The 15,177-nt window shown below is 36.7% G+C and overlaps 1 protein-coding gene across 1 annotated transcript in view; it reads left to right on the top strand.

Moving 5' to 3' along the window:
• PLPPR1 (phospholipid phosphatase related 1) overlaps positions 1–15,177 on the top strand; it is a 341,929-nt gene that overhangs the window by 315,710 nt on the left and 11,042 nt on the right. Inside the window, exon 5 of the mRNA XM_074283023.1 lies at positions 12,051–12,301. Within this exon, the coding sequence (XP_074139124.1) occupies positions 12,051–12,301 (251 nt within the window). The remainder of the gene's footprint in view (positions 1–12,050; positions 12,302–15,177) is intronic.

The raw sequence follows: 15,177 nt of genomic DNA, 5'->3' as shown, positions 1-15,177 counted from the left end.
GTGATTCCATATGGGTCTTATAGTTGAATATGGAGGTCATGAAATTTTTATTTATTATCTGTAAATGTTTGATTTTTATATCTATTTTATATAGCTATATGCCTGAGGTCACATAGAAATTTTTTCTGTAAAAAGGGGTCATGAGAGGAAAATATTTAAGAAGCCTTGTTGTCAAATACATGGAAGGCAGTAATGTACAAGAAGACTGGAAATGTAGGAATGGGTCAGTTTGGATTTAAAAGTCATAAAAAGATTTTATATTTATTTATTTCTGAACGTAATAGGCGCCACTCGAGTTTATTAAGTGGGAAGTGACACGAAGAAATATCTGTACTTTTAGAAGATCATTTGGCAGCTGAGTAAAGAATGAATTAAAGAATTGAAGCCAGGAAACCAATCAACAGACTATTGCAATGGTCCAAGTGTGAGGTTATAAGGGTCTACAACTAGGGTAAGAATTATACAGGTGAAGAAACTGGATTGTGAAAGCAGAAACAATAAGATTTGACTAAAGATTAACTCTGTGAAGTAAGAGAGTAAGGACAAAATGATGGTACCAAGGATTCAACATTGTCCAACACTGAAGATTATGGTGCCCTTGGCAGTAATAGCCAATTTGGGGAGAAAAAGGAGAAAGGAAGATTTTAGATTGAGTTTGGGATGTCTATTGGAAATTCAGTTCAAGATTGAAATTAAATGTTTGGAGAGGTAAGGGCTGGATAAATATATCTGAAAATTATCTTCAGAGAGTTGAAAATTGATTTTAAGGGAATTAATAAGATCTCTGAGCAAGATAGTCTAGAGGGAGAAGCAAACTCATCGCAGAATCTTGGGGGTCATTCTCAATTATTGGATATGCTCTGGATGGAATCCAGAAAAAGAAACTAGGAAAAATCAGTCAGAAAGATAGGAAAAGAATCAGAAAAAAAATCATTTTCGTGAAAATCTTAAAAGAGTATCCTGGATGGTAACCATTAGCAGCAAAGAGCATCAGAAAGGTGGAAGACAGAGAAAAACCATTCAATGTAGTAACTGAAGGCTTTGTTTGGTGAAGAGAAACAATTTGGTTAATGAGATCAGAACCCAAATCACAAAGCATTTGGAGTCTTCTGAAGGAAGAAGTAGTGACACTAATTGTAGTTTTCTCAACATGGAGATGATGGGACAATCTGTTGAAGATGATAGAATGGAATAGGATTAACTATCCATGTAAAGCAGTTTGCCTTGGCAAAAAGAAAGGCTACCCCTTTATCTGAAACAGGTAAAGGAAGAGAAAGTAGATAAGACATATGACTTAAGTGAACTAAAAAAGGGAAAGTCTCTATTTTTATTTCTTGATTTTTTTTATTCTTGTTTAAGGTAGGTTTTTTTTTAAGATTAAGGTGTCTTGGGAGGCTTGAGGAAATATGAAAAGGTTTAAATAACAACTATAGTATGTAAGATAGTGAATGAATTCAGCTGGAGAGGCATCTAAGGATTGCCTTATTTCAATGAAAATCTAGTTGAGATGACACAACATAAATTTGTGATTTTTTTCTAGCTTTGTTCAATAGCCTTAAGTTAAGACTGAAAACACCAAAAGGTGTGAGTAATCCAAGCTTGGGGTTTTGCAAAGCATGATCAATGATAAGACAAAAGGAACTCAAACATGAATAATATTATAAAATTGAACTGGTTCACCAAAGAGTAGGAAAGTAAAATGTATTCATGTATGATGACTTAAAAAGAACTAAAGACTAGAGGAATTAGAAATGATAACAAAGAGAAGGATTAGGAATCACAAGACAAAGAGGAAAATATAATGATAAAATGTTATTTATTATCAGATAAAGGAATATTGAAATTCACAACATAGAAGCAGAGCACTTCTGAGAATGGTGATGGCAAGATCAACTTTCTGTGCATCTCAATTTGTAAATGAGTGGTAGGTCATGGAAACAGAGCAGAACTGGAAGTTACAAGATTTGAAGAAATATCAATATGTATGTTGAAGTCCCCTGCAGTGAAGGCATGAGTTGAAGTTGAAAGACAGAGCACCAGGCACTAAACTCACTGAAGGGAAGAGGATAATATCCTGAGGTTTTTAGGTTAAAAACCAGAATCTTGATTAGTTGATAAATTTGGATAGAAGAGGAAATGATGGAGGATAGAGGAAAAGTTCAGAAATGGCAATGAAGAGCAAAGACCATTCAAATTCCTCCACCATGACCTGTGAGTAACAAAAGTATGAGTGGAAAAGATGATTAGAAATGCATTGTTATTATAAGGAAATCAAAAGATGGAGGGAGTGAGAAAGGAGAGGGTTTTAAATGAGACTAAATTTGATAATTATGAATCAGGCATTCCAGAGAATGCAGTGGAAGGGATAAATAGATCGGAAGCACAACATTAAGGGAGTAGAATTGAGGGGAATTGTATCATGGAAGCAGGTACTAGAGGATGGAAAATGACTATGGAAATACAGGTAGGAAAATCACTGTTGGGAAAAGTATTAGATGGTGGGAAAAGCAAATTATTGAGCCATTAATGAATTCAAGAAAGGAAAAGTAAAATCCCCACCCCCTAAATTAATTTGTTCTAGGTGTTGCAATTCCTAGTCATTGCTCTACTTCTGAGTGATCAGTATTATACCTGAATCCATCTCCCAAAATGGTGACAGAAGTCACAATATTCAACAAAACCATTCAAAGAATTGTTAGTCGGCACTCAGCTGCAATATGCATAAACAACAGCTAGTTTCTCAGTAATATAAAGCCTGAATAAAGGAAGAAAGTACAGTTTGTTTGGTATTTGACCAAACCTTATTTTTGCTACCAGCTTAGTTAACTACTACATGAAAAGTGTTATATCCCCAAACATTGCTTTATATAATCAGTTTGCACATAATCTGGACTTAAGAAATGTTAAGACTAAGAGATCCAGTCTTGAGGGTCACCCTGGTGGTGTTTTCCATCCCACTTACTATTATGGTTAAGAATTCTCAGACCAATAGCTATAGTCCTGAAATAGCTTTTAACCAAGATTCAGAATTCCGATGATTCCTAAATGCTTACAGGACAATTCTTGGCTTGGTCAATGGATTTTTTATTTAGAAAGAAGTCATAGAAAGCTATCAGTCCTTCAGACCATCCAACTCACATTTCTATTCACTACAACCCTCTGCAGCAAAAACTCATTTCTGACTTCAAGCTTGACTCTATGAAGCCAGAGTGATTTATTGATTAATGATTAGATGGGAGGCCCGCCTTAATAAAGCCTCTAGATTATGTTGTTTTTAAGTTAGATTGCTAAAAGATTGAACTCACTTCCAAGTGATCTGACTTTACACTGGTATTATTTCCTCTATTACAGACCTAGGTTTAGTGACTAGATTGGATTTCACAGTATTATGGCTGGATTTCTAAGTCATTAAACTATTTATATGATGATGCTACCAAAGATATAGCAAAAAGCTTGGCCTTCATCACTGTATTTACCCAATGAATTTTCAGTCTCAAGATCCACACACTAAATATAAAACACAAGGAACTCTGACAGTCTGAAACTAAAAACAAAAACAAACAAACAAAAAAACCCCTGAAATTAAAACTCTATGCGAGTTTCAGAAATAAATAAATAAATATATATATATATATAACTTGGCTGAGCTACTCTGATATTTATTGCAAAAGAATGCTTGTCTTCTTATGATGCAATTAGCCATTTATTGGGGTCAGACTGAATTTACATATTTATTTTATGGCCACCAATCCTTTTCTAATAATATAGCCTCTGCATCTTATGGAGCTACATACATATTGCATTTCTCCTCCTCTCCCTCTCTCTCTCTCTCTCTCTCTCTCTCTCTCTCTCTCTCTCTCTCTCTCTCTCTCTCTCTCTCTCTCTCTCTCTCTCTCTCTCTCTCTCTTCCTGTCTCTGTGTTTGTCTCTATCTCCTTGTCTTTATCTCTGTCTCTCTTTCCTGTTTACTCCCAATCTGCCTCTTCATTATGTAGGTCTCTTCATGTCAGTGTATTTCTCACCTGTTCCTAAATCTGCTGACCAAAATATCTGAACAAAAGAGAAGATGAATAAGTATAAATTGGTCCCTGGAGGAGGAATGAAATTAAACCAATCTCTCTTGAGGCTTTCACTTTTGGAGTATTTCCTTTGTTCTGGTTCAGGTCTCACCACTTTAAAATGGGAATCCATCACCATACTTTTCCATCACCTTCATTCCTATCTTTCAAAAAGATTGAGGTTCCAGAAAACTTTTTCTGATGGGAAAGTGTTCATCATCCATAGATTATTTGACAGAAACAGTTTCTCTAGCTACCAGTGTCCCAAGTTTTGTCTTTACCTGTAGACTTTCCTTAAGATAGCAAGAAGAGTCCAGGCACAAGTAGCCCTAGGGGAGATGTGCCTTTTCTGTCCTCCTTTCTCTGAACCCTTCTAATTGGTCTCCCTAGTCATTCCCTTCACCTTAGATTCTCAATGTACTTAGATCCTTCCTGTCACAACCTACTCTCAACAAAACAGTGTATCTGAGCCATGGACATGAGTCTTCTCATTCCTTTTCCTCCTGCCTCATTCTTATTTTTCACCCTCCTCCAAGGTGCTCAGTGCCCATAGATTGCCTCCAATCTATCTAAGCCCAGGACTCTACACAGAGATGCCCTTCCTAGATAGCTTCCCATGCTCCATGAATCATTTCTAAATTTTCAAAATGATAGTTAGCTTTCTGATTCCCATTGTTAGTGACAAGTTAGGATGTTATCTTTCCTGTTGCTATTGCTGTTTTAAGGGAAGATTCCTGAACACACAATGCCTTATCTCTAATGTTCACAATTTCAGGCAAAAGACCTGAAGCAATGAGAGAGATATTTATTAATATGGAATTTTTAACATCTTTTTTATTTTTTTAAACATTTTTTTAACAATTCTAACACATAAATGACTCCCTAGGCCCTTTAAGGAAAGTAATCCCTGATAAAAATAGTTGTTACGCATAGACACAATCAATGCAGAGTATAGAAGAAATAATTGTATATTTTTTTTAGTGTGGGTCTTAAATAAGGAAGCACTTTAAATAATATAAATATAAAATAAATAAATATAAAAATATAAAATAAATAAAGGAAGACTTAAATAATAAAGCACATAAATGGGGAGCCAAGATAATTTAATTTAAAAGAGAAACATGTTGAGTTTCCTTACACAAAAGTTTTGTATTATCTTTGAATCATTTTGTTGGCTCTATCTCCCCAGGTACTACATATACTGCCCACAGAGTCTCTTGGTGTATTTTTGAGGGAAGATCAATTGTACTAAAATAGTTTGTCTTGGAGAGTAGGCTCTTGGCAAAGTATATTCAATAGTAGCATAGAAAAAGGCAGGCCAGCAAGGCAGAGAGAATGGAGGGAAACCACAGTTAGCACTGGACAACAAGATCATAGGATAGTTCCAGTTAGTGGGTCACATGGCTAAGGACCAAGAATCAGTCACAGATCTGAGGACCTACTAGATTCGCTGAATCCCAGAAGATATTAAATAAGAAAATTCAGATTCCTTAGGGTAGTACTATGGAAAATAGAATACAGGCAATTCCTGGCTCTTTTCATTTTTTGTAGGATGAAGGGAGTTTAGTTTCCAGGAGAGGAAGTGAGAAGAGCAACCCAATTTACTCCAGCCAAGAGAATTGCCCCAGAAAATATAAAAAGCCCCAACATGTCTGGCTTCCAGGCAAGCTGGGTTTTGGATAGCTGTGTGTGATTACTGTCCTTTCTCAGAATTTAAACCCTGTTGAATTAAAGCCAGCTGGAGTCATTAAAATAGCTGCCTGTGATTTGAATAAAATGCCTTTTGGCAAAGCTGCAAAAAATAAAATTAGAATGATCAATGCATGTCTGAATGAAAGCTGGTATGGAGGTTCCAACAAAACTTGTCTCTGCCGATGCAATGATAGATTAGCCTTTGTGAGCTGAAGTCAGGACAATCTGTAAAATACAAGGCATCTAATATGACCATCACAGGCTGAAGAGAAAATTAATTGATACCATTAACATATTTGATAGCATTGCTGACTTCCATTCCAAGACGAGCAAACATCTGCTCTGACCCCCCCCCCACACACACACACACATACACACCTTCTTCGGTTGTATTAATTGAAGCAGAATATAGAACAAGGGAAGCTGATATCTTGCTAGACTATACCCTGGTCAGACCACATCTGGGGCATTGTATTCAGTGGGCAACACATTTTCAGAATGACTTGAACAATAGAGAGCACATCTGGAGGGAATTGACTAGGATAGTAAAGAGAATGAGGATTATACCATATGAAGACTGAATCAAAGAATTCAAGATGGAAAAGAAGAATTAGGTTATTGTCTTTAAGTGCTTTCACCCATCTGAAAATTTTAAATTGATTCTGCTGGACTGCAGAGGAAAGAATAAGGAGTCTTATCTACTGTGAGCGCTGCTGGTCTTTATCACAAGGGATCAGGATCACTAAAGCTAGACCTTTCCAAAATTATAAAAACAGGTGGATCTGGATTCTGAACATCTGAGAGCACTGGAATATTTGAACCAAAAAAAAAAGACATCAGCCATCTAGTTGGGAGGCTCTGTGGTAGAGTAGGTAATGTTAGACCTGGAATCAGGAAGAAAGAACTGTATTCAAATCCTTCTCTTAATCCTTACCAACTATGACATTCTTGGAAAACTCTGGGAGCCTTAGTTTTATTGTGTATAAAAGGAGAAAGTGCTGACCTTTCTGATAATTAATCAGGATTACATAATCCTTATTAGATGGATAGTCTTTATGATATCATGGACAATGATCAGATGTTTTAGACTTTCAGGGATAATGAATTTCCTTACCTCTTAAGATAGCCCATCTACTTTTTTGTTTTTGGTCTACTCCTTTTGAGTGAGCCAAGGAACTTCCTTTTTTACTTATAACCCCCTACCTACCCATCCCTACCTGGGTGTACTAAAGGGAGGAAGTTTTGTGTTCTTGAGAGCTAATGTCTTCAATTTTCAATATGAGCATTTACATCTTAGAAATCCACAAACACTAATAAACCATGGCTTGATTTATTGTTTTGTTGAGACTTAAGCAGCTATAGAGAAAAATTGCTAATGTTGATTAGCATTAGTGAGATAAGCTCAAAAGTGTGTTATGAGAATATTTTTTTCTAAGTGCTGTTGTTAAATGCACATCAGCACAATTCTTTTCCCCATTCCCCTTCTCTCAGCACCCTCATCAGATTGTCTGTATACTAGAGGTCGCTTTTGGCAACTCCCTCTCCAATCACACTCGCCCCACCAAGAAAGGAGTTCAGGAACCTATTCACAGGGTCCAACTTCTATATTTACAGATAAGGGAAATGAGGCTTTGAGAGGTTAGCACACAAAAAGAACAAGTTATAGAACCAACATTGGAATACTGATGCAGCATTTAATTTACTCTCACCTTCAGCTACATCTAACCCTATCATGTATTTGTAACTAGATCAGATTAAGCTATGAGGGAAGCTCCTGAGCACACCAGATCTCACCAAATGATTGCAAATCCTAGATTTGAGGTATACTTGGTAGAATCTTATATTACAAGTTTTATTGCCCTGTTAACATCCTTATTTCCCTTCACACTCTGAAAGAATAGTGTTCTTTTCATAAGCCTCTCCTCTGGTATCAAAACCAAAGTAAGGCAACATTGTCAGTTCAAAAATTACCTTTTGTCCCTGAGCTTTCCCTTTCTAGTCCTTTTCTTTGTTTTATGTCAATCTCTGCTTCCAAATCTCCAATCTCCAATGTCCTAATGTTCTTTCTATATACTTAACTTTTTGCCCCTTCTTTATGTCCTCTTTTGTGAAAGGAATCTATCAGTCAGTTGCATTTTAGTATATGTTATACCCCACTACCCAGCAAGGATTCTGAACTCATGCAGAGTTGGGTTAAATACTAGAGTGCTTAACATCAAAAGGTCAATTTCTCTCTTCTTAGATCTGCTGAACCCTGGAGAAACTCCAGAGAAATCTGTGATGCAAAGTTCAGATAGGAAATATGTCTAGAATTTTACCAAGGTATGGACAACCTTCTAGAAAAAAATTAGTATAAAATAGGAGTATTGGGTATTGATTGGGTATCTGTTTATTTTTTCTACCACAAAAAAGCAACATAAAATATTGAAAGCATGATGATCACATTCATGAATTAACAAATAGCAAAATATAAAATGCTCAAATAGCCTTTTACTCACTATACTCCTCCTAGAAGATAAAGACAACTTTGTCGGATTGCTAAACAAATGTCATGTTCATTTTAAAATGACACTGTCTAAACTACTCATGTGATCCTGTGTCTCCTGACCAGTCAGGACATGGTCTTTAGTCATAAGATGAAGCTAACTACTCATTTTTTGTGCTATCAAGAAAGTCCTCCTACCCAATTCAGGAAGATGATGGGAGAGAAATTGATGAAACCGAATCTCGTGAGAAGATAACTCATACAGATCATAGGGAAAGTGGCTTCTTCTATACTCTTGGTTGTCCATGAGCTTCCTGTCTTATCCCAACAAGATGTATGTTTCTCAGAAAAGAAATAGAATATGAGTTCAGTTCTACAGAAGGAACCCCAGTCAGATAACCAAGTATTCCTTTGATTGCCAGACCTCAATTTAAATCAGTATGTTATTTTTATTCATATTTGGATTTCAAATCTTAGCTAGAATGAAGGAATCAAAAATGTTAGGTCCTTTCTCCAAGGAATATGAGGTATCATGGAGCAGGTGTGAGAAGTAAAATATAACATCTTGAACAAATCAAACATGAAGGTCTTGAAATTATGATTTTTTATCAGTAAATGTTTGATTTGCATATTTAGTTTATATACCTATATACCTTGGAATCATGTAAATATTTCTTGGATTGAAAAGGAGTTATGATTTTAAAAATCCTACAGTCCACCAGTAATCCTCAAACTTTTTAAATAGGGAGCCAGTTCACTGTCCCTCAAGACTGTGGGAGGGGCGGACTATAGTAAAAACAAAAGCTCACACTCTGTCTCTGCTCCTCAGCCCATTTGCCATAAGCCAGCAGGCCTACATAAATGTCCTCAGTGGGCTGCATTTGGCCTGCAGGCCATAGTTTGAGAACCCTTGGACCTATGTAGGCCTCCATTCCTGGCCAATTCCATCCTTTCCATCTCTATCACATAATCAGCTATCACCTCTTTCTTACTATTTCTTCTGCCTTCCTCATGCAAACTCCTAATATATAATAAGATATTTAATATTAATAATAATTTATTTTATTATTATATGTATTATGTATAATAAAAAATTTCAAAAGAAAAAATGAGTTAGTTTACTACACAATATACTTAAAATTGTATCTTTTTCTTCCTCTGTGACATTAGCACAGCATTGTTAATGCTATTACTTGCGAGAGTTCTTCCTAATGAGCCAGGTTTTGAAGGATTTACTAATATCTAGTCTTTTAGTGGGCAAGCTGCTTCTTTCGAGTCACTGAGGCATTTTTGGAGAGCTAAAGCCCTCTTGTGGCTTGAATGCAGTAATGCAATTTCCCAAAAGGCTGTAATAAGATTCTATAGAAGCAGTAAAAACATCTCAGACAGGGTGGAAAAATGTTCCCCTAGACTAGTCATTTCAGTGTCCGCATGATAAAAAAGAAAAATCGCAAAGATGGAATATAATAAAAATATGAAATTCAGTAAATATCTGTGAATGACTTCCTACAAATAAGGTGGGTCAACTAAGTGACACAAATGGACAGACAGCAGTGCCTGAAATCAAAAGATTCAATTTCCTGAGTTCATATGTGAACTCAGACACTATCTAGTTGTAGGACCCTAAGCAAGTCATTTAACCTTGTTTGCCTCAGTTTCCTCATTGAGCTGGAAAAAGAAATGGCCAATCACTTCAACATTTCTGCTAACAAAACCCCAAATGGATCACAAAGAATCAGACATGACTGATATTGAACAATATAAGGCACTATACATGGTAATGATTAAACAAAATGAATGACACAGTCCTTACTTTCTGAGTTCATGGTCTAGTATAGGGCAAAGCAAAAATAATAGCTAATTTTTATATAAACCCTAAGGTTTCAAAGAAATTTACATATCTGATGCCCTCAATAACCTTGTAATTGCATTTTGTGTTGCATTTTTTAGAAGAGAAAGGTGACTCAGGTTGAGAGACTTGCCTGGGGTGACACAGTTAGTAGGGATATAATTAGAACTCAGGTCTTCCTGATTCAGAATCTAGCATTCTTGTCACAATGCTATATACATGAATAAATATGCCCTAATCTAGAGTATGAGGTATAATGGAAACAGAGAAATTAATAGGAAAAATATTGGAGAAGTGAAATCTACAGAAAATGTTTAATCAACTGATGGAAAAGCATGTATTAAATGCCTGCTATATGCCAGGGACTGAGCTAGGTGATAGGGGTAAAGATACATGGAATAAAACAATTCCTATCCTCAAAAAGTTTGCATTCTAAATATTGAATCGTCAGGAAAAACATCAAAGGCTAATCAAGTGATAGATAGACTTTACTAACTAAGAGTGTGGTCATCTACAAAAGTAGGGAAGTTAGGAAATTATTTTAGAGTAAAAATGCTAAGTGAGCCACATTGAGTTTGAAGTGCCTGTTTTTAAAAAAATATCCAATGGAGAGTTGGAAATAGGTTACTAGAACTCTCGTCCAGAAAGATAAAGGCCTGCTATCTGGTTTGGTTAAAAGTACCATGTCTATGGAGTCCAAATCAGCAATCCTATTTTTAAGTTTGGATTATAACTTGAGAGGTTCACGACAAATATTTAATTTAGTAATGCGAATACAAAAAAGACCAACCAAATAAAAACCACACAGGAATCGTCTTTTGACATCTTGAAAGTTTCAATATTCATTCAGTGCCACAAGTGTTTATTAAATTCCTAGGACCTATAAGGGATGAAATGATGAAATGAAAAAAAGAAAAAATGTTAACAACCCTTGCCTTTAAAGAGCTAACATCCTTCTGGTGGAATGTGACACATATACAAGTATATACAAAAGCAATTTCAAGAGGGAAAGAATGCGGAAAAGGAGCACATCAGGAGAGGCTTCCTATAGGAGGCAGTAACTGAGCTTTAAAAATAAATAAATAAATAAATAAAGGATGGGGATTCTATGAAACAGGAGTGAATGGGGAATATTTTTTCTACTATAGGTAACCACTTATGTCAAGGCACTGAGATGCAAAATAGATTAATCTTCATTCCTTGATGCAAGTTCATTTCTGGTTTGGGTATTACTTCTCGTATGATTCATGGAGTCCAATGGCTTTTCACAATCTAAGACAAAAATAAAGCATTCTATTTAAATAGTATGCTATTGATTGGCCCTCCTCTAAGTGCATATTCAGTGAAGTTCCTAAGGAGGTCCACTGAAGAGTGAATAAATACAATGGACACAGAAAGTCAATCCAGGTTAGCCTTCTGTAAAGTGTGCAAAGTGATTCTCCCACTGCATCCACCAAAGTGATTTTCTTCTTGCATCTATCAAAGTGATTCCCCTACTGCATCTTCCAATTCCTTATGCTTCACTCTAGAGTCTCTTAATTTTCTCGTCACACTCTTTAATTGCTGGAGCTCTCCAATCACTTAAAAGACCAGAATTTAAAAATTTTAGCTGCACTTGTATGTTTCTGATTTAATATGCTCTTCTTCCCATGTGTATGCATTTGAAAAGCAGCCTTTACAAAGGATAATGCTTTAGAAAAGGGGTGAATTGCTAATTGCCCTGGTAAAATTCTCCACTGCTCTTCCAACCATACCATGGAGTTGGGAGCAAGTTCAGCCCTGCCCAGTCATTTCTAAGGCATATGCTCCCTGGGTCAGTCCTTTAGCTAATGTTTTGAGTATTATAAGCCAGAATTGTGAAAGAGAAATTCCTAAAATTTTCCTTAACATTTTTCGCCTTTCTAGGGATAGATGCCTTACCCTAACATTAACCTATCTTTTTTTTCTCTCCTTGAACTTCCTCACAGGGGTGTTTGCCTTTGGACTTTTTGCTACTGACATATTTGTAAATGCTGGGCAAGTGGTAACTGGAAACCTGGCACCTTACTTCCTCACAGTGTGTAAGCCCAACTACACCAGCACATCCTGCCGAACTCACCAGCAGTTCATCAATAATGGGAATATCTGCACTGGTGACCTGGAAGTGATTGAAAAGGCCCGGAGATCCTTTCCCTCCAAACATGCTGCTTTGAGCATTTACTCAGCTCTGTATGTTACGGTGAGTAAGGGATCAATCCATTCTGGGATCTTTGGGACCTTCATCCCTAAGTCTCCTAACACCTCCCTTTCTCAATCTTTCAAACATTGTGAGCTTCTTAGAGAATCAACCAACCAAAATTTGAATTACAGATTCAAGTAGAACCACTTAGAGGGGCAGCTAGGTGCCGCAGTGAATAGAGCACCAGCCCTGAATTCAGGAGGACCCGAGTACAAATGTGGTCTCAGATGCTTAACACTTCCTAACTGTGTGACCCTGGGCAAGTCACTTAACCCCAGCCTCAGGGGAAAAAAAAAAAAAAAAAGAATCACTTAGCACAATTGATCCCATTCCATGTGAAAAAACAATATTCTAGGCATTGGATGTATAAAGAAAATAGTCCTGGACTTCCAGAAACTTATGTTTAAAACCAACAAGAATCACTAACATTTCTATAGTGCATTGAGATTTATGAAGCATTTTATATTTATTATTTTACTAGACCCTTGCAACAATTCTATGAGATGGGTGCTATTATATTATATTCTCCATTTTAGAACCGAGAAAAATAAGACTTAGAGAGATAAAATTGTCTAAGACAGTGTAGCTAGTAAATATCTGAGGTAGTTTTGAACCCAAGTATTCCAGGCTCCAGAATGCTTCTTCCACTATCACATAATTCTCTTGGGTCATCCAAAGCCATTTCTAGTCATCCTGATCAATGACTTGACACTGGACCAAGATGGCTCTGGAGGAGAGAATGCTGATGATTTTGTACAATCCTGCCTCACTTAAACCCAATTCATTTGCAAGTTATGACATCACTTCCCTAGTCAAGATCCTCTTGGAGAATGAAGGACAAACAACAACGATTCTAGTGAGTGATTTTGGGAGGGGGAGAATGAAGGGATGATACATCCAAAAATAAGTAAGTATAAAATAATTTGAAGAAAGAGAAGATTAATAATCATGGAGAATCAATGAAAACCTTGAGATTAAAAAAAAAAAGAGTAAAAGTTTTTCTTAAGATCAAATTAGTGACAAAGCCAGTGCTAAGTCCCCCAGACACCCCTTCGTGGTCCAATGTTCATTTTTAGGACAGACATTATGATGCCTCTCTTATTCCAAAGTTTTTTCTTAGCTTTTCAAGGGCAGAATTGGTCACAGACAACACATCCCTTCCAAAGCAAGGCAAATAACAATGGTAGGATGACTGCTAGTAGTCCAAATTTTCCTTTTTCTTCCCCTTCATTCTCTCCCCAATAATGTGGAGAAAAGGAAAACTGAGAGAACATGCCATCATTTTTATCTTCTTGTTCAGTAAATTCAGCAAACAATGAATGTCTACTGATGTGTTTGAGCACCAAAATGATGTGGGTGATGTAGACACCAAAAGTTGGGGTTCGGTCATGTGAAGACTTCACAGTGGCCATTTTCTTTGGCAAAAGGTAGATTTATTTAGGGAAGAGGTTACAGACAAAATAAAGACACCAGGAAATGGTAAATATGAAAAGAGTGGGAGAGCATATGAAAGACAAGTTCCTCAGTAAAACTCACAATTGCCCAGTGGAAAGGGAGCATCCCATGAGGCAGGTATGCCCTTAGTTGGCAGGATAAATCCAGAATGGATTATTATTATTTAGTACCTTAAAAGAGTTAGTTAGCTGTAAGAAGGAGCTGTAGAGTTGAGAAGCATAATGGTATGAGGGAGGACAGAAGGTAAGGGGAAAGACACCACAAAGCAGAGTGCCGTGGCAGACTGACCCTAAGGAAGGCAGCCATAAGATGGCCATAAGTAGATTTTTTTAGGGAAAATTTAACCTCAAGGGACTTGACTGGGATTTCTGACATGGCTTTGACAAGGCGAGACTGAAAGGGTGGGTCTCAGGGAATTGATATAATTTGGATTTTATGCCCCCCCCCCCCAGGGTGGGACCATGGAGCTAAACTTATCTTCATCAGTGCCCTCTCCCTGCCTAACTCTGGAATTAATTTTTATCAGTTCCTCTGCTAACCACACCTAAAGTTGAAGACCTCATCAATCTATTGTATACTAGGTACTGGGTCAGCTTCCCATGATAGAAAAGAAAAAAATCCCTTCTTTTAAGTATCTTATGGAACAATCAATACAATTCATTAAGTATAACTGGATACACATCACTGTGCTAGCTCCAGAAGCAGATGCAGAGTTTAGATAAATGGTTGCAGCCTCTGTAGGAGCTCTCACGGACATGTATAAGGCATGAGCAAAGGGAAACATGCTTCAGGGAAATACAAAGGAAGCCAATAGGTGACAGACCTACTGGGAAAGAAAGAAAGGTATTTCCCCTCTTGTTCTTTCTGCTCAGGCCTGAAATTACAGCTATTTGGGAGGAAGAAAAATATACAATCTTATAATTCTAACTCACTATTCCGGAAAAGTCACCTAAGTAAGGTACAGCTTAAAGGTTTTCCTGAAGTAAAAAGATAGAAGAAAATACTTTTACCATTGTTAAAAACTACCAACAGCACTGAGCCTTTATTGCAAAGTGGATGCTATCTGCCCATAGCTGTAAAGTGGATAGAGCACTGGACATGGAAGCAAGAGATACGTGGATTTGAATCCCACCTTGGCACCTCGTAGCTATGTGACTCTGGGCAAGTCAACCTCTCTATATCAGTTTCTTCATACGTAAAAATGAAAGGGCTGTAGCTAAAGAACTCTAAGTTCTTCCTTTCCAGTTATAAATCTATGACTGTAAGATCTATGATGTGCTGCTAAGCAGGATCTCCCTCCTATTTTGCAACATGGATATGTTTCATAATTTTTAATTAAGCTATGGCAAATATACTTTGGTATGTGGCAAAACAACAACTAAAAAAGGCTTTAGATCTTGGTGGTTAATAAATTATTTGAT

Source organism: Sminthopsis crassicaudata, chromosome 1 (assembly GCF_048593235.1).
Source record: "Sminthopsis crassicaudata isolate SCR6 chromosome 1, ASM4859323v1, whole genome shotgun sequence".
Classification (NCBI taxonomy): Eukaryota; Metazoa; Chordata; class Mammalia; order Dasyuromorphia; family Dasyuridae; genus Sminthopsis; species Sminthopsis crassicaudata.
Note: the sequence above shows the minus strand (reverse complement) of the source record. Positions and strands in the feature narration are given on the sequence as shown.